General features: G+C 40.0%; 1 protein-coding gene across 2 annotated transcripts in view; it reads right to left on the reverse strand.

Moving 5' to 3' along the window:
• tpst1 (tyrosylprotein sulfotransferase 1) overlaps nucleotides 1-27,168 on the reverse strand; it is a 65,941-nt gene that overhangs the window by 29,668 nt on the left and 9,105 nt on the right. For both annotated transcript variants that reach the window (XM_054742908.2, XM_054742907.2), the window contains exon 2: nucleotides 14,412-15,424. In XM_054742908.2, coding sequence (XP_054598883.1) covers nucleotides 14,412-15,268 — 857 coding nt within the window. In that variant the 5' untranslated portion in view covers nucleotides 15,269-15,424. The remainder of the gene's footprint in view (nucleotides 1-14,411; nucleotides 15,425-27,168) is intronic.

Consider the following 27,168-nt stretch of genomic DNA (forward strand, 5'->3'; position numbering starts at 1 on the left):
AAGGTTTCCAGTCATTGGGATACCAGGTTTGCTGCTGCAGCTCTCCATACTGGTTTCCTGAATTTGCAGGGGAGGGGTTTGGCTCGTCTCTGCACTCCAGCAGGGTAAACAACGCTCCTTCTGCACCCACAATGAAAAACTAGCTTAAACATGATCAAACCTCCCCAAATAATTAAAAACCACAACGCCAAGTGTGAGGTTTAGGGCAGAACATTGATCCAGAATGGACAGAAACAACCTGGCACTTTATTTCAGATTTACATGTTCAAGGTTGATGCTGGCATGAAGTCATAGGCACTCTCGCAAATGACCACGGCCCTCATTGGACCCAAAATATTATCTGTCATATTGTGAATTCCTCTCACGTTAATGCTTTTAATGGTCTTGGGCTCATCTATTATTAACTGTTGAGCCTGCTTTGCCTGGTGTTGTATTCTGTAACACAAAGGTCTGATAAGAGAATCAAACAAAGACATCGGGATCTCAAGGAGGCTGGACGTAGGGATGATTGAAAGGCTCCCTGTGCTGGGATAAGTAATGGAGACAGGGGCTCCATTAAATCAAGGTTAGGTAATTGATCTTAATGGTAAGGCAAGGTCCCGCTCTGGGGCCCAGCTGCCCACTGAGAGATGTTGATATAGATAGAGACCTGGCGCATGGACAGGACCAGTAGTTGCAGTGAGTAAAGAGGATCTTCTTCCAGGTGTCATGGGGGTTGGCAGTAATGCAGTGTAGGTCAAGGGCTTTAGAGGAGAGGTAAAATGTTCTTGATGGTAAAAGGCCGTTGAGCTTCCCTGAAGCCTACTTGTGATTGGTCTTCTCTCCTATCAAACTGTATTAACATCCATTTAGTGGAGGGATATGTTATTGCGTACAGAGTTGCTAACAGCAGACATACAGACTGATCAAACCTAATGCCATTGGATAAAATCATACAGACCATTTCATCATTGACAACATTCTCTGCTCAAATCTGTGCTAAAAGCACAAAGGAAACAAAAGATACTGAATCTATGGATGTGAGAAAACTTCACGCTCACCCAATAAAAATAAGGAAACCCACCAAGAGTCAATATGCCAATGTTATCACCACTAAGGCTGGGTTCCCATGGAAGGAATTTAAAATTAATATAGGTGCTGCTCTGCACGTCGTCCAACACTGATGTTGTAGGTGCTCTGCAGTTGAAGGACATGAAATATAAGGCAAGGAACAGGCTGGAACACACTGCTCAGTTAAGAGGATTAGAAATTGTTATGACGATTTTGAATGCCTAAAAGACCACACACGTGGCAATAAAAAACAATCACAGACTTGCAGTGTATTTTGTGCCAGGCCCCCTTGCCCCAACGCTGCTGTGATGCCACATCCTGTCCATTTGTTTTCCTCCAACTCTAAAGCTAGGAGGACTTCATGTTCTAGTCTTTCAAACACAAATATTAGCCTAAATAAAAGGTCTGAAAGAAAACTACATCGATATTGCTAATGAATAGATTGTAAACATATTCAACCAAAATGATATTAGTGGTGAACTGGAATGGGATTTTTAAAGGCCAATGCAATAAACACTGTGGCCAACAGTCCGTTTAAAGATAAGCTTCTTGACTTAACCACTGATACAACACTGTAAACACTACTGTACTTAACCCATTTTACTATATGCAGCCAATTATTTTATTAAAAAAACTGTAGGACTGTTTTTATTAATAACTGTAATTAACCCAGATGTGTTTTTAGTTACATGACATGACCCCTGGCACCAAAAAAAAGAAGTTTGAAAAATGACAACTTTTAAAAATCCTTTGAGATGGTGATGCTACCAGCAGATGGGACAAAGCAGCGCCTCTGTGCTTCTCAGATCAGGCTGCTGGTTAAGGCCCCCATTCATTAATATTTAATGGGAATCAATTTGTGGAAAGATGACGTGTCCACAAAGACTATAAATGTACAGCTGGGCCCCAAAGATCACTCTCTTCTGCATTGTCTTTTTCGTTTTATTTCAATTTCTCCATCATGTCATGCTGTTCTGACAAAAAAACTCTTCTATCTAGACAGACAGTAGCCGAAGCTAAATGATTTTGCTAGGGATGTCCCGATCAGGTTTTTTTGCCCTTGAGTCAGAGTCATTTGATTTTGAGAATCTGCCAATATCGAGTCCCGAGCCGATACTTTTGATACATAAAACAAAGAATAAATAAAGTGAAGAAACAGATCCATAATGTTCCTTGGCTTTTTATTTAATTAACTTTATTTTAACATTTAACAACTCTGTTAAACAGATCACTTCTGTGAGACAGCTCAAACAATCAAGTAATACATAACAAATTCTTCAATTTTGGACTTTAGTGCAAATATAAAAAAGTCTAACATAAAAACAAATGCACCTTAACTTAAAATACCTAACAGGGGTCTATTTTGCCTTGGTCCCCAAAATGACTTGATACCACCCTGGGCCTGGGACTGAGTTACGTAGGTGATCTGAATTGTATCAAATATATATAAATCTATATATATATATATATATATATATATATATATATATATATATATATATATATATATATATATATATATATTACATGCTGATAAATTATTGCTTCATAAAGGTAAAAACATTTTGAGGGATAACATTTTTAAGTGTTTTTGTTTTCTTGGTTTTCTTTTCCTATTTTCCTGTCATGTCTGCCTGATTTTCCTGCAGCTCCTTTCAGTCTTCCAGAAAAAATGCTGCCTGCTTTCTCCTTTTCCACTTCATGAGTTACTTTTTAACTAAGCAGATCAAATGGATCTAATGACTGCAAAAAATTGCGGTTTGTGCGCTGCGCTGTCCGGCCGCGCCAGTGGAGTCACCGGACCACGGATGATGAGCGCTGCAGCGACAGAGCGCGTCAGCCTCGAACAAAAGCAGAAAATACCAGAGGGAATATGAGCGGACATGAACATTTATGTGTCAATTATATATTTTTTTGGGTGGCGCCACTTTGTTGATGTTACCTAGAAGCCTCAGCAGGTTTACCATTGGCCTGAGCAGCATTGTGTTATGCCCATCACAGTGCTCTATTATGCAGTGGAGCAGATTAGTAGTCGGCTAATCGTGTCATGCATAAAAGCTATGCTTTTATGCATGACACGCTAACCCTAACCCTATTGCACCAGGATGCTCTAACACACCCATCATTCACTTCTAGTTTGAAGTGTGATCAGCTATGTGCCATCTAATAATAAAGACAAGATGATAGCTTATCAAACAACTTTTAATTAACTTTATAACAAACCCATCCATTGAAGAGGAGCGCTTCTTTTAACACTGCAACATAGAGGGATAAAATAAATCATTAGTGTTTGTAATATTAGAGCAAATACTTTCTAAAAGTAATAAAATCGTCATGTTGTGCTGCACCAATGAATACATGCAACTCTATGTTATCAGCTAACAAGAGGTAATTAGCTTACAGACGTGACTCTTTGATCTCCGCCATGACGTGCTCCTAAGAAAGGAGAGTAGGGGCTGTTCCACGGCGAAATTGAAACTTCCGTTGTTTTGTTTGGCTGTGTCAGGTTGGAGGGAATTAAGGTTATTTAAGCGGTTCAGAGTTAAAAAGGTGGTAGACATGATGTTTCACAAGGTGCTGCTAGAGTTACGTGAAATTTTACTTCTGATTTTACTATATAAAACATAATAATAATCAACTTCTCCTCCATGTTTGCTCGGAGGTGTACGGAGCATCCTGTCCGGTCATTGGTCAGTGAATGAAACCTCCGCTGATTGGTCCTCGTCCGAGCAACGAAAAGTTGAAAATATTTCAACTTTCTGGGATTGCGTCGCTGGGTCGCCTGTGCACGACACGTGCACGAGTGCAAAATTTCACACAAACGTTTTTCGCGTTTCGCTTAGGAGGAGGGAGACCCGCGATTATCGCTTTGTCGCGCATGTCTCATTGAAAATGAATGGAGGAGAGGCGATGTCGCCTCCCGTGTGTCGAGTCCACTTTGCAGATGGAGGAAAAGCCACACTGGTGCTAGAGAGAGGTACTCACCTAAATCTTGGCACATCCAATTCTGATAAACCAACAGCTCATATTGTGTATACTCTTTACAGTAAAAGATAAACTGGAACAAGAACTGTACATTCAGAGGGTTTTTCCTGTCAGTGTAGTTCCCATCAATTGTTTTAATGATCAGCTAAGTCATGATTTATAAATACTCTGTATGCCACTATTTCTTGTGGCAAACCTGTGTTTTCAAAAAGTAGCACAAATTTTACTAATCATGAAACTAAAGCAGAGAACAATGAGACCAATTTGAATAATTTAGACAACAACAGGCTAAATCTTTCATCATCTACAGCAGAGGAAGTGACTGAGTAAAAAGTTGCACTAAAGGCAACAAGGATTTACAAAAAATAAAATAAAAAAATAACTGAATGATGAGCATTTTAATAGAAACCATGATTGTTATTATCTGCAGACGAATACAAAACAAGGACTAAAAGTCTCACAGGACATGGAGTGTGCTGTGGTGCTACGTGGCAGAAAAAGGATGGCAGTGGGGTGGGGGGAGGGTGCAGAGTGGAAGAATGAAGCTGAACCCCTTCACTGCTTCATTGTGGCTTCCAAAAGACGAGACCTCCCAGATCAGCGAAACCAAAACAAGTCTGACACCAGGCAGGCCCATTTGGAAAACTCTCCTTCATTACATAATAACCTCATGTGTGTCAGGTTACGGATTGCCGGGCTCCTCATGACGTTTCATTTCCATCTCTAACATCAAGACAGAAACTTTGGGAGGTTTGTAAAAACAACTGGTCAAGGATCCTACCCATGATCGCCCCCATACACTGGACTTAATTTTATCTTTTGGACTCTGTGTTTCTGATTTATTTGTAGATCATGTGTGTGTCTCTGATCATTTTCCAATCATTTTTAATATCTCAAACCAAGTATCTCTCCCTACAAGGCATCAAGCTAAACGTTACGCTCGGTATATTGCTCCCTCGTCCTCTGTTATGCTATCATCTAGCCTGGAGGCTGGCCTATTAACATCCTTCTCCCCATTTACATTTGTGGGAGTAGATGGTTTGGTGGACTCCCTCAATATGGCTTGTTCTGCTGCCCTAGACTCTGTTGCACTGCTTAAACTCAGGCAAAAAAGACCATCACTGATCCCTGGTTAAACGACAACACTCATGCGCTCAGATGCCAGTGTAGGACACTTGAACGTAGATGGAAAAAGGACAAGCTACAAATTTCCTTCCAAATGCTGAAAGACTCCCTGGCAGCTTACCAAAAACCTGTCAGATCAGCCAAAAATAATTATTTTGCCACCATCATTGAGAGGCATCGTGGTGGTCAACGCAAGCTTTTCAGTACCATCAACTCTGTTCTTTCACTAAAGGAATCCACTGCCCCCTTCACACCAACTACAGCACTATGCACCAACTTTCAGAATTTTTTCCTGGGAAAAGTCTGTACCATCAGACATAATTTGTTTGGACCTGTTACCCAGAAAGAGTCACTCCTCCGTTCTCTGATTTTGATCATGTCTCCCTTCAAGATCTTGATAAATGAATCAGGTCTATGAAACCATCAGGTTCCCCACTGGATGTTCTGCCCCCAATGTTGCTACTTGGGGTACTACCAGTAGTGGGTCCTTTTATTCTGAATATTTTAAATCACAGTTTGTTCTCTGGAGTGTTTCCAGAATCCTTTAGAAAAAGCCTGGCCTGGATCGAAATGATTTTGCAAGTTTCCTTCCAATCTCCAAACTTCCTTTTTTATCTAAGGTTATTGAAAAAGTGGTACATGCTCAACTCTCACATAATTTACTGGAACATTCACTACTTGGCCATTTTCAGTCTGCTTTAAGGCCATGTCATAGCACTGAATCTGCACATATTCGTGTGTTAAATGACATTCTGACAGAAACTGATACTGGTTCCTTTGTTTTGTTACAACTGCTAGACCTATCAGCGGCATTCGACACGGTTGACCATAACGTTCTGCTAACCAGGCTGGAATCTTTTGTTGGCGTCACAGGGACTGTGCCAAAATGGTTTCACTCTTATCTGTCTGATAGAAGTATCGGCATTCACATAGGCGACTGCTCTTCTCCTTTTGTCCCGCTCCCCTGGGGAGTTCCCCAGGGCTCTATTCTTGGTCCACTCCTCTTTTTTATATATATTCTTTAGGGCTGCAACAAACGATTATTTGGATAATCGATTAATCGGATGGGGTCTCGACACGATTAATCGATTAATCGGATTACATGGGGAAATTTTTAAAAACTGCTAGGGAAACGTTATTTCTCTCCTTCCTTCACTTTATTTAACACAACATTATTAGAAAACAGTTCAATAGCAGAAAAACAACATGCCATCACCTAAATTGTCTTATAAGGTGTATAGACAGAGACCCTAAGCTACATCTATCTGTGACCTAAAATGCTTGGTCCAAGTTAAACAGCTTAAGGGCAATTCTCATCTGTTTTGTTTGATCTCATCTGTTGACATATATTTTAAATGTAATTAAACATAGGCTGTGAATTAATCAAAATTGATCACTATTTCCAAAAAATGACTGAAAAAATACCAAATAAAACAAAAGTAAATGAATGCCATCCTCCTTGCGATGATGCCCTGGGCAACTGCCATAAAGTCACATCAAGAAATGCTGCTGATCATTCCAATGATCCCAAATAGACTCACATTAGGCCACATGAAAGCAACTGAACCCAAAAATATATTAACCAGTATATAACTGCACTCTCACACAACACGCCTGCAGCAACAGTTAGGACTCCTCCCTCCCTTTGAAAAGCGTTTTTGCTTCTGAGGACATTGTGGTTGTAAAACCACATGCTAGTAGTCTGGCCCCGGTGTGATCAACCAGTTTCTGCGGGAATGTGACGGCGGAACCAGGGCCAGATTAACACTTTGTTGTACCCTGGGCAACAATATTCAAGGGCTCCATCATCACGACCCGAGGATCACCATAATGTGGTCACATACAGAATATTTTACTGTAATATGCAGTAAATATACTCAATACTTGAATGCCTGACAACACGTAACCCGCCCAGAGTAACCTTTGACCCACCTCGTGTGGACTGACCAATGAGGAGAGGGTCTTAACTTGAGGCCCTCTCTTCATTGGTCATTCTGCATGAGACTGACTCTCAACTGACGTTCAGTCGTAGGCAGCGAAGCTTCTCTGTGCAGTGCAAAAGCCCGGGTGGACAGTTTGTTTAATGTAGGGTGACCATATTTCCATTTCCAAACAAGAGGACAGGGGATCTGTGCCTATGACGTCACACTATGGCAACGCCACACAAACCATGTTGGGACCCATTTTTTGTAAGAACTAAATTAATATCAGATTCTGCCAATTAAAGGGCTCTAAAAATATTCATATATAAATATTTAGCATATTTAATGCAAAATCAAATTTTTCTGCTTTAGTTCTGCAACAAGGTTTTATTAATAATAAATTATTATACCTTTTGTTTTACTACAGCATCGGTACGCTTCCTGTGCACGGATTATTAAGGATGCTTGTTTCAGCTGTGAGATTAGACGATAGGATCAATGAAAAAATAACTAGTCACACACTCCATGGAAACTTTCAGAGAATCCACAAATAGTGGCTTTCAAATGGTTTTGTTACTTTTTGCAAGTTTATAAAAGAAGCAGATGAGACAGCATGTCTGATAATTTAGTTTTTCATCTGATAATATTAGAACATGTCAGTAATGTCTGAGGGGCTTTTATAAACACCATATAACTAACACTACTGGAGAGGGCATGAATTACACAGAGGCTTCTGGGGAGCCCAGTTATTGGGGGGGGGGGGGGGGGGCATTTTGCCTTGGCCCCCAAAATGTCTTGAAACGGCCCTGGGTGTGTGACTGAGTTTTGAAGGTGATCTGAATTGTATCAGATGTATAAATATGACATGTGTATAACTTATTGTTTTTTATAGGTAAAAACGTGTAGTGGAGATGAATCTACCTACATTTTACTTTTCAACACTTTGTTTTCAGCGCTTTGTTTCACTTTCAGCGCTTTGGGCTTCCTGACAGGGTTGCGGAAGGCGCTTTATAAATAAAGCTTTGATTGATTGATTGATTGATTGATTGTTTTTTTGTTTTTATTGAACTATTTTCCTGTCCTGTCTGTCTCTCATCTTCCTGCATCTCCTCTTAATTCTCCAGAAAATCTGTTGCCTGGATTCTTACCTTTTCACCTCATCAGTTACTTTTGAGCAGATCAAAGGGATCTCCTGACCGAAAAGCGCAGAGCGCGTTTTCGATGCTGCGTGAGGTGACATCACCACAGCACAGGTGATGAGCTCCGCAGTAGCGAGCTTCAGGCACAAATAAGACAGAAAATAGAGAAGATGTGCAGACAAGAACGATCGTGTGCTAATTATAGTTTTTTGGTTGCGCCACTTTGAGAATGGACCGTGCGCTGGAAGCAGCTGCCTGGATCGCTGTGCAACAATGCGGAACCGGTTCGCAGCAGCGCAAGTCTGCCGGGCCGGCTCTCCCTCGCGCTGATCTGCCGCTACCGGCTCTCCCTCACGCTGATCTGCGGCTCTCCCTTGCGCTGATCTGCGGCTCTCCCTCGCGCTGATCTGCCGGCTCTCCCTCGCGCTGATCTGCGGCTCTCCCTCGCGCTGATCTGCCGGCTCTCACTCGCGCTGATCTGCGGCTCACCCTCGCGCTGATATGCGGCTCTCCCTCGCGCTGATCTGCCGGCTCTCACTCGCGCTGATCTGCGGCTCTCCCTCGCGCTGATCTGCGGCTCTCCCTCGTGCTGATCTGACTTGCTCTGGTCTGCGCGCAACGGCGGGCGGGATTCGGGAAGGGGGGCGCTTTTGGAAGAGTTGTGCGACACAACGAATCGATGACGCAATTCGTTGCCAACGCTTTTAGTAATCGATTTTCATCGAATTTATCGATTCGTTGTTGCAGCCCTAATATTCTTCCACTGGGAAATATCACTGCTAAACGTGACTTACATTATCACATTTACGCTGATGACTGTCAAATTTATATGGCTTTAAATCAGTTACTCAGCTCTCAGAATGTCTCTCAGAAATTAAAACCTGGCTAGCTTCCAATTTCCGGAAGTTCAATGAAAATAAGACCGAGGCCATTCTTTTGAAACCAAAACATAATCTGCATAGTTCTGCTGCCTTTGATTTCTACCCCCTCAACCTAAAATCATGTGTGACCAGCCTTGGGGTTAAACTGGATGTCAATTTGTCAATGAGTGCACATGTTAATGCCACTGTTCGATCCTGCTTCTTCCAGCTTCGTCACCTTACCCGACTAAACCCCATTCTTAAGAGGCCACACTTAGAATCTGTTATTCATGCATTTATCACTTCCAGACTCAATTTTTCCAACTCAGTTCTTATCGGTGCAAATGTATCTGTCCTCAATCGTCTGCAGAAAGTCCAGAATGCCGCTGCAAGATTTCTTTCAAATACAAATAGACGCTGTCACATCACTCCTATTCTGGCTGATCTACACTGGATTCCTGTGCATTTTCGAGTACAATACAAAGTTCAAACTTTTGCCTACAAAGCCCTGAATGGTCCAGCCCCCGTATTCATGTCAGAGTTGCTCACCCCTTGCTCAAAGTCCCTAAAATGAAGTATGAAGCTCGTGGGGAGCGTGCGTTCGCCTTTGCTGCTCCCAGACTCTGGAACGCACTCCCTCTGGTGGTACGCCAGGCTTCCTCACAGGCACAGTTTAAATCCAGCCCAAAGACACATTTTTTTTATTTAGCTTTTGGCCAATTATCGTTCTTTTATGCTGTGCCTTTGTTTTGTTTTTTGTAACTTCTGGTTTTATTGATTTCTGTTTTCATTGACTTCATTGATTTGATTTCATTGCTTTTATTGGCTGTTTAAAATTTTGTTCTGTTTTTAGGTGTTTCTATTTTATGACAGTTTTTAATTGTGTTTTATGTATATGCATGTGATTTTGAATGGCTTTTTAGGTTTATCTCTGTGCAGTGCTTTGGTCAGCTGACATGCTGTTTTTAAATGCGCTATACAAATAAAACTGGAATAGATTGAAAGAAAGGATATACCGTATTTTCCAGACTATACGCCGCTACTTTTTCCCACGCTTTGAACTATGCTGCTTATAATGAGGTGCGGCTTTATTCAACCAGAACTGACGGATGCTAGAAAGTCTAATGAAGGAATGGTTAAAGGAGTGCTACGGAAAGCGCCCAGGAGGATTTTTTCACAGTAAAACAGCGCTGCTCGTTTTCCCAGCTTCACCCCGGGATGATGACAGCGACGCGGACATCGCCACAGAAAAGGTATGTGACAAAGCTCTTCTGAGGCTGTTCAACTCCGACACTGAAGAAGATGATGACTTCAGTGGTTTCAGTGCGCAGGAGGACGATGAATATTCTAATCAATAACTTTTCTGTTTTGTTTGATACTGATCAGTTCAGTTACGTTCAGTTAAACTACGTTTTCAATTCAGTAGATATCTGCGGCTTTTAGCCCGGTGCGGCTTATATTGAGGTGCGCTCTATAGTCCAGAAATTACGGTATTTCAAGGCCAAATGTTCAAGATTACTTTCAAATTCTTTAAAAGTGATTATCTCTGCAGCTTTGCGTTCTGTTAACATCCAAGACTCTTCCTCTCAGAGTTATTAGCCAACTCAAAAGACTTTTTCCCTGTAGGCTAAAATGTTAGAAGCTAAGGAGACACCGACATGCCCAAGCTCATTTTTGTTTTCCCAGGAATGTGAACTCTGGCGGGCTTTTAGCCTGCCATGTGGAGCTTGTGAACCTGGCACATTTCACATCCTCTTACAACACCAAATATTTAACATCAGTACCCTTAGCAACAAGCTTTAAAATTAAACAGTAACAAAAGTTTTTCAATGAAAAGAAGCCTAATTTAAAACAGCTGTCTCACACATGGACATGTCCGACCAACATCACCACACAGACCGCTTCCAAACGCTGCTTTCCAAATAGTATAAACATGCAAAAGTTCCTGAGAAACGAGTGCGTTAAAGATGAATCACAGCATGACACAGACAGTCCATGAATCAGCAGGTCCTCAGTGGTTCCAGCTGGTTAAAAGCACGGGAGACAACCAAACCAGTCCTGAGATTGTTTCCAACATGAAGACAAAAGAAAGTCAAGCTTCCATTCCATGGAACTGCCAAAAACACAGATCGTTAGGACTGTGTAGATTCCCCATTTAATCGATGCATCACAATGTGACACCTACCGATTCAAAATCGATTTGTAAACGTTCAAGTTTAATTTATACTTCTCCGTCCACGTATGGACGGAGACGTTTTGCCCTCATACTTCTCCGTCTCGGGCTGCGCAGTGGCGCAGTGGTTAGAGCTGTTGCCTTGCAGCAAGAAGGTCCTGGGTTCACTTCCCGGCCTGGGATCTTTCTGCATGGAGTTTGCATGTTCTCCCTGTGCACGCGTGGGTACTCTCCGGGTCCTCCGGCTTCCTCCCACAGTCCAAAAACATGACTGTTAGGTTGATTGGTCTGTCCAAATTGTCCTTAGGTGTGAGAGTGTGTGTGTGTTAGGGCTGCACGATATTAGGAAAACCTGCGATATTCGATAACAGTGCTTAATATTGCGATATCGATATTACTCACAATAAATGAACAAATGCTAAAGTATGCAGTGATGATGTCGTCTGGCGTGTGCTCTGGGTTCAAAGCAAACAAAAACTAATGCATGAATTCCATTACAACATAACATTTTTATTGAAAAAAATATGCTGCTGCACCTGCTACTGTATTAGTAGCAAAACAACAAACTGCATGCAGTTTCTCAGTGACTTTAAAACATCACCTCCACCATAAAACTTTTTCTGATGCTCCACATACAGAAAAACATCCCTTACCAGGGTTTTTTGAATAAATAAAATCAGAAAATAAGTTTAAATGTTAAATAATAGTTAACATCACTCAAATACAACAGCAAATTCTCTCGTTGCTACTGAACATTTTCTCCACTTATGTGGTTATGATATAAGGCTGTTGCTGCAATTGGGAAGTGAACTGTGCCGGGCCAAACTAGGAGAATATTAAGGTTTTCTGAGGGAAAGAGAAAAACAATTGTCTACCTTTCAGAAGAGGAACTGGCAAAAACCTACATGGAAAATATGTGAAAACGTTTGTTTTTAACCCCAAATTGAACAGGTTTGCCTAGATCTTAAACAGCAGCTCAGATGATGAAACTGCACCTATGATTCTGGTAACAAGCTAACAAATTGAACTAGCTTCTCTAAGATAACCGGCTAGCAGAGCTTCTGACTGACAGATAATGTGCAGCAGCAAATCAACTATCCTGATTAACAAGGTTATAAAAGCTCATAAATGAAAATCACTTTGATGTGTGGGGGAACTTTTCCAGGCCCTCTTTAGCAGGGTGGGACTGGGAGGAGAGTGCTGTAGCCTTTTAGCTGGAAGCTAGCCGGAGCCACCACCCGGTGGAACACTAGCGACATGGAGGTAGGTGGGTTGGTTCACCGGCACGTGTCGGAGTCAGCCCGGTTATTATCAGCTGCTTAACGACACCAAGCGGACTCGCGTTCACGTTTGAAAGCAGCGCTGAATCCAAAAACATCAGCACAAAGTGCGTTCGTTGCTCTGAGCCAGCATGACGAACAAGGGAACGGCGCCGCTAACTCAGTTTGGGTGTTGCTTTCTATCCTAAGGGTCTACGTAGGGGGCGGGCGTATTACGTGAACGGACCCATCTGATTGGCCGCATATCAGAAGGACTACATTTGATTGGTCAAATAATACTTCCGCATAAAAAACAGAGCTGGTTTACAAAAAGGTGATGTATGACACGGATGGAAATGTTTGAACCAAACATTTATCGCCGTTTTTGACGTGCTTTGCGATGGGCCTATCGCACGTCCTGTTATCGCGATGACGATAATTTTTCGATATATTGTGCAGCCCTAGTGTCTGTGAATGTTTGTTTGTCCTTTGTGTCTCTGTGTTGCCCTGCGATGGACTGGCTCTCTGTCCAGGATGTACCCTGCCTGATTGCCCCTTGACCGCTGGAGATAGGCACCAGCCTATGTGTGTTTTTGCAAAGATTACAGGATGGTGGCATAAAGTGGGTGTGGGGACAGTCTCTGTGCTCCTTAAGATTTTTAATGAGTCGCTCCAAAAGGTGTTTGTCCTTCACACTCTCACCTGAACTGTCTAGCAATCTAAGCTTCAGGTCTAAAGGCCAGAAGCTCTGGATTACTACATTGCTCCTGTTTGCCATCTCAGCTGATATCAATGACTGCCCGCATTTACTTTTATTTTCATTATTCATGTTTTTCCTGTAGATTTCATGTAAAAGTATGTTGGGTATGTGTTAAGTCTTACATGAATAGGCTAGTGGAAAGGTATTAGTTAGCATGAATCCATGTGTGCTGAATTAATTTTAAAGTATGAAACAGCTATGACGTAGAGCTGGACAATATGGCCTGAAATTAATATCACGATATATTGAGGATTTCACCTCGATAATGATAAATGGACGATAACTACAGGTACGCACAGAAAAAAAAGTTGTCCACTAGATGGGGTTGTCACATTTTTACGCGACTCAAGGTGGTACAGCTTGTTAAAGGGGCATGATCGCTACCAACCTACACACATCTTTTCATTTGTTTATTGTCACATTTATTGACATGGGAAAAATTATCTCGATAAGAGGCAGAAATTTTGATAACAATAAATTTTTCATTTATTGCCCAGCCCTGCTATGACATGAGAAAAATAAACCTAAACAGTAAAAAAAATGCATCATAAATTGTGGTAATTGTGGTCATCATAGCATTCATTTAATAATGGAATTGTAGGATCCTTAATTTGAATCGAATTGTAAGTAGGGTTGGGCATCGAGCATCGATTGGAACTGAGACCAACTGTTAGTTTTTCTCGGGATCGTTCAAAGTTTTTTTATTTTGATTCCTGGAATGCCGACCGGAAGAGGGAATCGGCGGTCGATCTCTGTGAAAAATAATTGTGATCTGCAAACTGTGATCAACACTTTCCAGAACTGATCACACCAGCTGTCTGTGGGCAGCACAGAGTCCCCCCCTCCCACCACCTGGTGCGCAGCGGCCAAATATAAGCAAACGTGTCTGCCGAACTTTTACTCTCGATCTTTTTGAATCAGGATTTCAATATGGACCAAAATTAATTATTACCGTACGTGTTTTTCTCTATAATTAAGCAGACAAACAATTGTATTTAAAAAAACAAGAAAAATATAATTTTTATGTTATTTATGTAAACAATCCACCTACTGCATCCTTTGAAAGTGTAAAGAGAATACATTACAATGCAGGACTTGGAGGGGAAAATTAAAAGATCAAGTCGTCAGTGTAACTTACTTGGAAAGTGAAACTCCTCCTGCTTTCCCAATGAGCTCTTCGTGGTGGAGGACAGCATTATCCCAAGAAATGTTGAGGAATTTCAGCAGAGTCCGCATCCACTTCTCAGGATGGAGAACCAGTTGCTCATAGTGTACAGGCAGGCATTTGTCCGCTGCCTCCAGGCACTGAGTGTACATAGTTTCTATAGCCCGATTCCACTTGGTCAGGCAGTCACGGTAGCTACCTAGGTCAAAGCCTGCAATGGTCACTTTCCGTGAGATCATAGAGTGAACTGAAGCCCGTCCATCACGAATCATTAGCACAAACTTGGCACGAGGAAAAATCTTGGCCAAGTAAGAAAGCGACTTAAGTGCAAAGGGGTCTTTATTGCAGAGGAAGTTGGCAGGCTCGCCGTGCTTGACGATGATTTCCAGCAGAAAGGCCTGCATGGCGGCATCCAGAACCTCATCTGTCACACCAGCCTCATCAAGCCGCATCTTCTCTCGACCCGAACGACTCCACATTTGCTTCATGGCCAAAATACGTGGAATGACACGTGTTTCTTCACCACAACGCACATCTGGGTGAGCATCAAGCATAGCTCTCATAAGGGTTGTCCCACTTCGGGGTACACCACCAATAAAGATGAGTGGCATGTCTTTGTTATAAACAAAAGGTGTGCTGAGATTCTGGCCTGTCCGTAAGGTGGTCCGCATACTGCCTCCCAACGCCGATAGCGGCAGTACTCCACCTGGCTGGCTGCGCTCCTCAATGCGATGATGACACTCCATGGCGTGGCGGCCCAGGTAAAAGACCGTCACCGAGCTGATGACCAGACAGGCCACCAACAGGTTCTGTTTCAGTTTGCCAATCATGCCTAAGATTAACAGGTTTGAATGATATCACCACTGGGGCAATTTAGGGGTAAGCATGGGGGAATGATTTTAAGGACAGTTATTGTTTACTGGATATATGGAATGGATCAGGCTCCCTGGTACACAGCAGGTGTCGAGTCCCCAGCTCCATCAGCCCTGGATTGTGATAGAAAACACAAAGAGCACACTTAGCTCAGATTCATATAGAAGTCCAAGATTGGTATTGCTAACAAATAAATTTGCACAAAATCAAGTTACCAGCATATACCAAAATAACCAAATGGGCACTACTGTATCCAAATCAAAGCATAGCAGAAAACAAAATATTAAGTTTTTTGCCAAGTGAGAATACAACATCTGCCTGACTGGCCATCCGATTTCAGCCAAGCACAGCTTGACCCAACACAATGATGACAAAGGAAACGCCACCAGAACGAGCTCCATCCCACACTTTTATACTGAGACACAACTAGGTTTTGTTCACTGGAACTAGGGATGGGTACCGAATTCGGAACTTTTTAAGGTACCGACCGAATTCCATAGTACCAACCGAGCACCGATTCACGTCATTTCAAACGGTACCTCGTTTCGGTACCCCTCCATCATAACGAGAGCTTGCCAAGACAGCTGCGCATGCGCAAGAGCGTTACGTCGTCGCTCGCTGAGAACCAGATGTAAACAGAGCAGCGCTGTAGAAAGAACGCACACTAAAGCTTGGGTCCACGTCACTAAATGTGATGGGTAACTGGGTGATGATGAAACCAGCGACAACGATCTAAGTGAGACATCCTCGTCTTAATCTGCTCCGGTAGGTAAATATAATTAGCTTGATATGTTAGCTTCCGTTTTGCTAATGGTGCGTTTGCTTTCTCCTCGGAACTCCGAATTCCCGACTAGAAGAACATGAACGCGCTCTAAAGTTTGGCTTCACTTTACTAAATGTGACGGGTGAAGACGAAACCAGTGACAACGATCTAAGTGTGAGGCATCATCGTTATAATCTGCTCCAGCAGCTAAATAAACTGTTTAAGATAATGTTAGCTTGGTATGTTAGCTTCCATTGCTACCGTTGTTATCAGCTAATGGTGCGTTCGCCTTCTCCTCGGAAATTCTAACTTCCCAGTAGGAAAAATCAAATGAAAAAAGACAGCAAAAGGAATGAAGATACACAGTAAATTTAGTTCACAGTAAAGATGTTTGCTTCAGTTTAATTATCAGCTTATAAAACTACAAGGACGATGTTAAAATACAAACAGTTGTATGTTCTTTATCGTGATAATTATCAAATATTGTTATATATTGAGAAAAATATATATTTAATTATAAAAGAGAATTAAAATAAAAAACACTCAAAAGTATCGAAAAATGGTACCGTTAAGTACCGGTATCGATTCGTAGGTACCGGGAATTAGTACCGGATCGATTCAAATGTCAAAGGTAGCCATCCCTAACTGGTACAGAAATTATTAAAAGTTCACAGATGAATGAATTACTGTAGAACTATTCAGGGGTCCAATTAACCAAATACTTTCCATCTTGACAGGTAAAAATAGATTCGTTTTTGTGCACCCTATTAGTCAAAATGACAAACAAGAGGCTACAGCAACCACTTTGAAGCTCTAATTCTGTTTCAGCTCAAGAACACAATTTTATAGTTTTACAGCCACAAAAATACAATTTGCTGACTTTTTGTTCCCATTTGTCATTATTTGTGACATTTTATATATAATATATTATCTATTGAATTGCCTAAATTATATTTTTCTACCATATAATATTGTAATTAATAAAACAGAACTCAGAGAATTAGAAAAATGAAATAAACTGACCCGATAGGGCCCTGCTGGCGCTGCCGACTGTCTGAACTCATTCAGCATGTTAAAGACATGATGGCCAACAGGCTCTGTCAGCACTGTTCAGCAGCAGTGGAAACAGCATCACAATGATACAGCCTGTTGTTCACCACAGCAAAGGAATTAATCCAGTGTAGCATCTTTCAGGGCTGTATGGATGCATCTATCCAGAACAACACACAGACATCCTTGTTTTGTTTCTACAAGATTAGATTTGTCTAGAGATATAAAGCCCACTGTGATGAAACGAGACAGACCTCGTACAGAAGTTACATTGTATTGTAAAATAATATTCAGTGCATCACAATGTGGACACGACTACTTTATTAAGGGTAATTAATGATGCTAAGTTGAGGCAGAACATATGAGGAGGTGCTGCACCTGGATTGTTTGTGAGGAGAACTTAACACAGTCTGAGAAAGATGCACCAATTTTTGTTTTCTACTCTCATCACAACTTTCTGATTTGTAATTAAATCCCGAGGATCGTAAAGATTCTCATCCCTAAAAGTCAGTCATGATCACTCATAGATGAAGTACATAAATGTCCTGCAACAGCATCAGTGTCTGAAACATCTAAACAGCAGAGCCAGTGTTTCCCTGACATAGGCTGAAATCCCAGCGCCACGCCTACAAGATGCCAAGTTTTTTGGGGTTTTTTGGCGCTGTTTCTCAAAGAAGCAGCAGGAACTACTCTGCTGTTGTTTGTGATCACAGATGGCAGGGCAGGGTGGTTACAGCTAGGGATGAGCCGAGTATCCGGTACGGATAAAGCATTTTTGACGAATACGAGCATGAAACGAGTAAAACTCGTAAATATCTGTAGTCGTGCTGAAGGAAAATCTTCAATGGGTAACTGACTGTCTTCACGCTCTGTGATTGGCCAGTCACATTGAGCGCCAGCCCCTCCCTACGCACAAAACTCTGCAGCCGGGAGCTCGGTCCGGCCCATGCATCCGCGCACACACACAGACAGTAACGGATCTCTCTGTGCTACGCTATTGCTCACGTTTCTTCAGTACTCCCTAGGTTTTCTTCAGCTCGCCTCTTTTTCAGTTCAATATTTAAAGTTACTTTTTTCATAACAAACGTGGTGCATTTAACAAGACAGAGCTGAAAACGGCTCGTGCTGCGTCGTTCACTGACTCCGCTCCGGTCGGGTTTTTTAAAAATTATTTTAACTCTCTCTCCCTCTCTCTCTCTCTCACACACACCTTAATCAACATTGTTTTGTTTAACTGTGTGTGGGGAAAATGCCAACAACGTTAGGAAAAAATCTGTTTAATCAAATTAAAATAAAATGGTTCTAGTATTTCATATTTATAGTTCCTACTGCATGAGTTCAGATGATTAATTCATGCACTTAAATAATAATGTTCTGATTTTACTGAAAAACGTGTTCTGTAAGGCTTCCTTTACTATTGTGATCAAAAATATTTAATCTCAATTCTGAGGCTGCTCTGAAAATAGTTTTCAAATAAACAATACACATAGCAACTTCTGATCAATTCATATCAATTTCAGATTTAAAATAATGTATTGATGTAAACCACACCCACTAATTTCCAAATAATAAATAAGAGGTGCATTCATCTGTGTATGTCCTTTGATTCTCATTAGTGATATTTTCAGCACCAGAACAATGAAGCAAAGAAACAGATTCCTGAGTTTATGTAAGTAATTTTATTTATTAGGTGCATCTGACCTGTTCTATTTTTCTCTGAAATGAGATCAAATCAGTCCTTCTATGGGTTGTCTCCTCTCTGCACTATAAAAGTTTACTTTATTATAATGTTCACTGTAATACATCTTGATGTTCTTTACAAATAAATTAAATCAAAGATATTGGTCAATAATGCCAAATATGTAAATTTGTGTTTCAGTCATTTTTATACTGGCTTAAAAACACTTCATTAAGTCTACTAAGCAGGGGTCTAATAGAGCCAACACAGTAATGATCTTGGACCAAAATAAAGGGGGCAGAAGGAGATGTTTTTCCAGACGCCAAGAAAAATTAAATGCCAAATCCCCCCGGCAAAGTGTGCCACTGACAGTTTAAAAAACAAAAACTATTCTTGTGCAAATATTGGTGTATTCACCTTTAATACTAGTTATTAAAATGCAGCAGTTGCAGGACTGGTGCAGTTCAAAGTGGAGTGCATCAAATAAAACAATACCAGGTTATGAATCAGTTATGGTAAACATCTGAATTCCCCATCTATCAAAGGATTTTGTTTGTAGAGCACCTCTTATCGCAGATAAAATGCAGCAATGAAAGAATCTTCAACGGAACAAAATTATGTAGAAAATGTCTCATGTGCCTTTCCTGTTGTTCGGTTTTGTCTGCTCTCATCTCACCCACACATTCTCACACCTCTGTCCTCTCCTTTCTATGTAAAAGGTAAGAGACAACAACATGTCTGGCTGCCAACATGGTTGGTCTGTTAGGAGGACATAGGGTCCTTACACCTAAAGTTAACAAGAGCATTCATCTACTAATGCACTTAATCAGAATATACGTCATACTGGACAGATGGGTAAAGCATTCTGCAGGAACAATTCTGCACAAAAATGGGTAGAAAGTCAACAGAGAGAAATGATACCATCAAAGGTGAAGGAAGTGTGAAAATGTGATAGATCTAGGGCAAAAATGCTTCATCAGATTATTCTGCAGCAAAGCGATTATGATCGACTGATAAACTGTGGTTAAAATCTTGAGCATCAGATTACACCTCACACCAGGCTAAAATGTGTTTGTGTTCAATTAATTGAGCTTCTTCTCTCCTGTTATGGATACTTCATCCTGCTTACTGGATATTTTTGTTGGTAGAAAACAGGAACCTGAAGCTGCTGTTGGAGGAGCAACCAAAAGCCCATCAAACACTAAGAAGACCTGATATGCTTGGGTAGAGGACAAGTGTAAAAACAGAAAACCAAGACGTTTTCTTCTTTCTGTGCTCTGCTGCAGCTTCAATCCGCTCCAGTGCTTTTAGATGAATAATTAGGCAGGAGATATTACCTGATGTGCCAAATCTGTTAACCCTTTAAGGCCTGCCATAGAACAAGTTCGGCAGATATTTACATTTTTACATGCTGTGGTGCCATTTTTGGAGTATTTCAACTGTCCATCAATACAACCCTTACATTCTAAATTTTAATTATATAAATGTAAAATGTTCATAGCAACAAAATATTTTACTAAAAAACTGCAATTTATACAGAAATTGAAAATAATAAACAATCCTGGAAAACATTTAGACAATAATCTGTGCACGCATAATAATGAATGCAAATATTATAGCGACCAAGAATTGCGTGACTGTGCCTTGGTGAACGATACACTGTCCATCATTCACTTCAATAGTAGAAGTTTGCATTGCAATTATGATAAAATATTGGAGTTTTTAACACAAAATAAAATGAGATTTAAGGTCATTGCAGTTACAGAAACATGGTTACAAGAAGGTGATATTGAGGACGTTCAAATAGATGGGTATGAGATGTATTACCAGAAATGGGAAAATAAAAAAGGTGGTGGTGTAGCACTGTATATATGTAACACCCTAAAAAGGAAAGTGATGTATAACATGTCGACAGCAACTGCTGATATAATGGAAATGATCACTGTTGAAATAACATCTGAGAAGACAAAAAAACATAATAATTAGCAGTGTTTGTAGAGCACCAGGTTCCTGTATTGAATCATTCACAAACACATTTTCGGAAATGTTTAATGGAATCGGAAACAAGAATTTGTTTCTCTGTGGGGACTTCAACATTGATTTGAAAAATACAAACAATTTATCAAACGACTTTGTAAATTCCATGCATCTACTTGGTCTGGTTCCTCTGATAGCCAAACCCACAAGAATTACTGTACAAAGCACAACAATTATAGATAACATATTTTGTAATGTTTCAGGGGGGTTGGAGAGTGTTGGAATGATAATGACTGATATTAGTGATCATCTGCCAGTTTTCACATGCTTCAAGAATGATCAGATTAGACATCAACCTCAAATGGAAAATCTTATAAGGGATCGGTCACAAAAAGCCATAGACTCATTTAATACAGCCCTAGAACAGCAAAACTGGGATGAAATATATATAAATGGTGTAAACTTGGCTTACAGCTCTTTTATAAGAATACTGTGCAGTCAAAACGAAAAAAAAACTGTAAAATAAAAAAAACTTATAAAAAAAGATAATACGAATAAACCATGGTTGACAAACGGATTGCAAAATGCCGGCAAGGAAAAAAATGCCCTGTACAGAAGCTTTTTAAAACAAAGAACCAGCGAAGCTGAGCACAGATACAAAAAATATAAGAATAAATTAGTTTCAATAATAAAAAGACAAAAAATATTATAGCAATCTACTAGGAAAAATCAAAACAATATAAAAGCAACTTGGGGAATAATAAACAATGTTATAAAAAGAAATAAATCAGTTTCAACTGTTCCCAATTTTTTTTAAATGAAGAAATAAATCAAGTTTCAACTGTTCCGAATTATTTTTTAAATGAAGACACTGAAATAAACGATCCAAACAAAATCGTCAATGAATTTAATAAATTCTTTACCAACGTGGGACCAAGCTTGGCAAACAACATTCCAAAAAGAACTAATTATAACATAGGTGAAAAAATTATAAGTAACAAAAATAGCATGTTATTAAATCCAGTGACTAATGAAGTAGTAAGAGAAGTTGTAAAAAAAATTCATCAATAAAAGAACAACTGACTGCGACAATTTAGACATAATAATAATAAAACATATAATAGAGAATATTATCCATCCCTTTACTTTTATATGCAACTTATCCTTTACAACCGGCATATTTCCAACCAAAATGAAAACAGCTAAAGTCATTCCGCTTCACAAATGTGGAGATAAGCATATCTTCTCCAACTACCGACCTATATCCCTATTATTATTTGCAGATGACACAACATTTTATTATTCAGGAGACAATACTGATCAAACGATAGAAGTGATAGAGTTGGAAAAAAACAAATTATGGTTCGATGGAAATAAGCTTTCACTGAACACAGATAAAACATATTTTATGATATTCAGTAATAGAAAGTTGAATATAAAAACATTAATAAAATTAGACGAAATCTGTATTAAAAGAGTAAAGGAAGTTAAATTTTTGGGAGTCATCATTGATGAGGATTTATCTTGGAAACCACATATAAACAATATCAAAACTAAAATAGCTAAATCAATCGCAATATTACACCGAGTGAAATGGTCACTAGATGACAAATCCCTATATTTATTATACAATTCATTGATCATACCGTACTTGAACTACTGTGTTGAAATTTGGGGAATAACATATAAAACCTATACACATTCAGTTTTTATCCTACAAAAAAACTATAAGAATTATAACAAGAAGCAATTACAGAGATCCATCCAGCCAATTATTTATCAAATTAAAAACATTAAAATTTTACGACCTAGTAGATTATACATACATTTCAAAATGGTATAAAGTCGACAAAAAGCACCTTCCAACAAATTTGATCATAAGATTTATGGAAAGAAAGAGTAGTTATGATTTGAAAGGCAATAAAATATACACGATACCAAAACATAGGATAAATATAAAGGAACATTGTGTATCAATATATGGAGTCAAAATGTGGAATAAATTAAGTACCGAAATCAAGAATACTAAAACAATATACCTTTAATAAACATATCAAAAATGAAATGCTTAGCTTATATGATGCTATGAGATAGACGTATTTATGAAGTAGAGAATGAAAGGGAAAACACACATTGTATGTTCTACTTTTTTTCTTTTAGCTATTATTTTTTGTGTGTTTATTTTGCATTATTTGTTTTCTCCTTTCATTAATATAAGAAAAAAATAATTTTGTGTACATATAAGTTTTCTCTCCATTTTTTGCCAAAGCTAAATCAGTAAACCAGGTCAGACAGTTTTTTTATTAACTATAATAACGTTGTTGTCATTTGTATTTATTTTGGTTACGGGGAACAGATAACATAAGTTTTGCTTCTTTCTGTTCCTTTTTCATTTTTTGTTTTCACAAACCTGTTTTGTGTTTTGTTTTTATTTGTGAATAAATGAAAAGAAACTAAAAACAAAAAAATTAAAAATTAAAAAAATAAATCGGTTTTTGTTTTTCCATACCCATACCATACCACCTCTATTTATAAAGCACTTTAAAAACACAGCCATACGGCTGACCAAAGTGCTGAACAGTCGCACAATAATAGAGATAAAAAAAACATAAAACAGTACTATAAAATACAGCCACCAATAAAAAAAAAGACAAGCCGATAAAAAAGTACCAATAAAACCTTACAATGGATGATAAAATAAGAGTAGTAAAAGCCAAACTAACAGCAAACTGTTAAAAGCAAGGGTAAAATAGTGTGTCTTTAGTCTAGACTTAAAATCTGCCAAGGTGGATGCCAGTCGAACTGTGACTGGAAGTTCGCTCCACAGTTTAGGACCCGCAACAGAGAAAGCTCTTTGTCCACATGATTTGTAACACGCTTTTGGGACCTCGAGGAGCAGCAGGCTGGAGGACCTGAGTGTGCGACCGGGAGTTTAAATTGGAAGAAGGTCAGATAAGTACACGGGGGCAAGACCATGGAGGGATTTGAAAACAAAAAGTAGCATTTTATATTGAACCCTGAAAGTGATGGGCAACCAATGAAGGGATTTGAGAACTGGTGTTATATGCTGGCGCCTGTCAGTACGTGTTAGGAATCTAGCAGCTGCGTTTTGAACGAATTGAAGTCAGGCAAGGGTTGACTTATTGACACCCAGCAAAACTGCATTTGAGTAGTAGAGCCTAGATGTGATGAAGGCATGAACAACTGATTCCAAATTTTTTCTAGATAAAACAGCTCTCAATGTGGACAGATGGCGGAGTTGGAAAGAACAAGATTTTACAGTGGCATTGACCTGGGCGTCCATCCTTAGAGATGAATCCATCTTCACACCCAGGTTTGTCACAACGATTTTTAGATTTTGAGAAATAGATGAAAGATCTGGGGTTTGGAATGAGCTAGATCTGACCGGATTAAACAGGATCAGTTCAGTCTTGGAATCATTGAGATGCAGAAAATGTATGGCCAGCCAACATTTCACGTCACGTAGGCAGTCTAGAAGAGGCTGGATAGATTGCTGGGGTTTCACCGACATGTAAATCTGACAGTCGTCAGCATATAAGTGATATTGAACAGTGTTATTTTTAGGATTAAGCTGAGGGGAAGGAGGTAAAGACAAAACAACAAAGGCCCCAGAATAGATCCCTGCGGGACCCCACAAGAGACAGGAGCAGAGCGAGATGAGATGCTGTTCAACACCATAAGTTGGGACCTGTTAGACAAATAAGATCTAAACCAAGTTACCCCCCCAAATTCCACTACCTCCGCTCCGCTCCGACACGAACGCCGGAGCAAAATTGGTCCCGTTGTAGTCAATCAGAGCAATTCCACTACTGCGGCTGTGCTATGGCAGTGCGGCGCCGTGCGCCGCCCTCTGTTCCGGCAAAAATAGAATCGATCCTATTTTCGCCAGACGCCGGAGCACCTCCGCAGTAAATGGACAGAAATCACAACCGCCCAACAGGAAAAGGAGCAAGCACAACTTCCGTTTTTCACAATAAATCAATAAACAAAAGGCGTTTTTTGTTTCATATGCACAGGTTTAACAACTTTTAACAACTATCAATGGCGGCTGAAGTTTAAATGCACAAAAGTAAGCCATAAATACAGTTTCTACTATCTAGGTAGTCACACTTTGTTGATCCAAACACTGCTGATCTCTCAACACAAATGATGGGCAGATTAAACTGTTCATGCCGATGCTTCTCCCACACAACGGGTGTTTGGATCTAACTTCCGCGTTTATTGCTCGGACTGTATCGTAAGATCTCGAAAATCCCGCGCATGCTTGTTTGCCCACCTCAGGTCTCCGCACCGGAGCGGAGCCGTTGTAGAGCGGGTACCAGTAAAAATTGAGTTCGGAAGCGAGCGGCTGCGGAAGGCGGGGGCGGACCGGAGCGGAGCGGGGGTAGTGGAATTTGGGGGTTACAGCTGGACCACGTAATGCAGCAACCTCCTCTAAGCATAATAAAAGGATGTCGTGGTCGACGGTGTCAAAGGCGGCAGACAGATCGAGAAGTAATAACACAGCATAGGAGCCAGAATCAGTAGCCATAAAAATGTAATTGAAGACACAAGAGGAGAGAGGACTCAGTGCTGTGCAGGGGTCGAAAACCTGACTGAAAGACATCCATTATGTGATGATCGGCTAGATGAGTTGATAGCTGATCATAGACCACCTTCTCCAGAATTTTTGCCAGAAATGGAAGCTTGGAAATAGGGCGATAATTAGAAAGAACCGAGGCGTCAAGGCATGGTTTCTTTAGAAGCGGCTGAACCACAGCATGTTTGATTTATATTTTTCATTATACAGAAATGCCACAGCTTTATCCCTCAAAATTGTCAATGGAAAAATGTTTCACACAATCCTTTCAAACAACCACAAATTTATTTGAAGTGCTTCCATAAAATAGTTTCTGAGATACACTCATTTATATAAACTGTAACAAAAACATAAATAATAACCTGCAGGAGTCTAACATAAAAATGTTGAATATTTGTAGCTAATTTTTCAGTAGTACGTAATTTTCCTTTTCTCTCACTAATAATAACAATAATAAAGAATATTGCATGAATATATACGTGAGGAGACTGAAAGTGAAACTTAAACATCCTCCGGTGCTGTAATGGCGTCAACCGTTTCGAGGAGGGAAGATGTACCGTTTGGCGGGTCCATGAGTCATCAAAACGTTCGTAGTGGTGTGTGTCGGAAGATTGTAATGGATGTGTGATGTGTGTAGGATGTGTTTGTCTAAACATATTAATGCGAAAAAGCATAAGAAAAAAGCAGAAAGACTGCGACTACAAAGGACTACAGTTCACAGGAAAATGACGTCAAAGCAGGTGATTGGGTGAGTGATAATCATGTGACAGCTCACGTTGACAACGTGATGACGTTTAGGCTAGCGTGTGAAGCGCTGTGAGCTGCAAATCAGAAAGAACACAGCGTCTGTGTCTGAATGATAGCGCTTTTCTTATTTGCGCATTTTGGTTGTTTTTTGCAAACTCATAAGCGGAAATACACAGCACTCTGGGACGTGTTTAGTGTGTGAGATTTAAGTGCAACTCCTCTGGTTTAATATGCAAAAAAAAATTTGTTCCATCTTATATAGTTACAGTTCTATAAGCATTTGAACACAGGTATGCAAATGGGAGCGCCGGTGCTCCCACCAGTCTTAAAGGGTTAAACAGATTAAGAATTAGGGGTGTGCCATCTTAAGTACCTCATGATTCGATTTATTAATCCTTCCTCGATTGTCGGCTCCTAAAATGTCCTGGCGGCACGTGCAACTTATGTTCCTGCCATGCTTTGCCGCTGTTTTTTTGGCATTTCTTTATAATCATTTGTGAACGTTTACAAATCGATTTTGAATCAGCACGTGTCACATAGTGATGCATTAATGGTGACCCGGCACATCCCTACTAAGGAGATGCTATCAGGTGACAACTTCTGTCAGCTTCACAAGGGAGAGAGCTACATGCCTTTACGGAGACATTTTGCCTTTGGACTTATCCATTACCTGGGGAGTGTACGCAATGTCCCACCAGGACAACATTATATCATAACCACATAAGTGGAGAAAATGTTCAGTTGCAATGAGAGAATTTGCTGTTGCATTTAAGTGATGTTAACTATTATTTAACATTTAAACTTATTTTCTGATTTTTTTATTTATTCAAAAAACCCTGGTAAGGGATGTTTTTCTGTATTTGGAGCATCAGAAAAAAGTTTTATGGTGGAGGTGATGTTTTAAAGTCACTGAGAAACTGCATGCAGTTTGTTGTTTTGCTGCTAATACAGTTGCAGGTGCAGCTGCATATTTTTGCAATAAAAATGTTATGTTGTAATGGAATTCATGCATTAGTTTTTGTTTGCTTTGAACCCAGAGCAG

This window comes from Nothobranchius furzeri, chromosome 13, assembly GCF_043380555.1.
Source record: "Nothobranchius furzeri strain GRZ-AD chromosome 13, NfurGRZ-RIMD1, whole genome shotgun sequence".
Classification (NCBI taxonomy): Eukaryota; Metazoa; Chordata; class Actinopteri; order Cyprinodontiformes; family Nothobranchiidae; genus Nothobranchius; species Nothobranchius furzeri.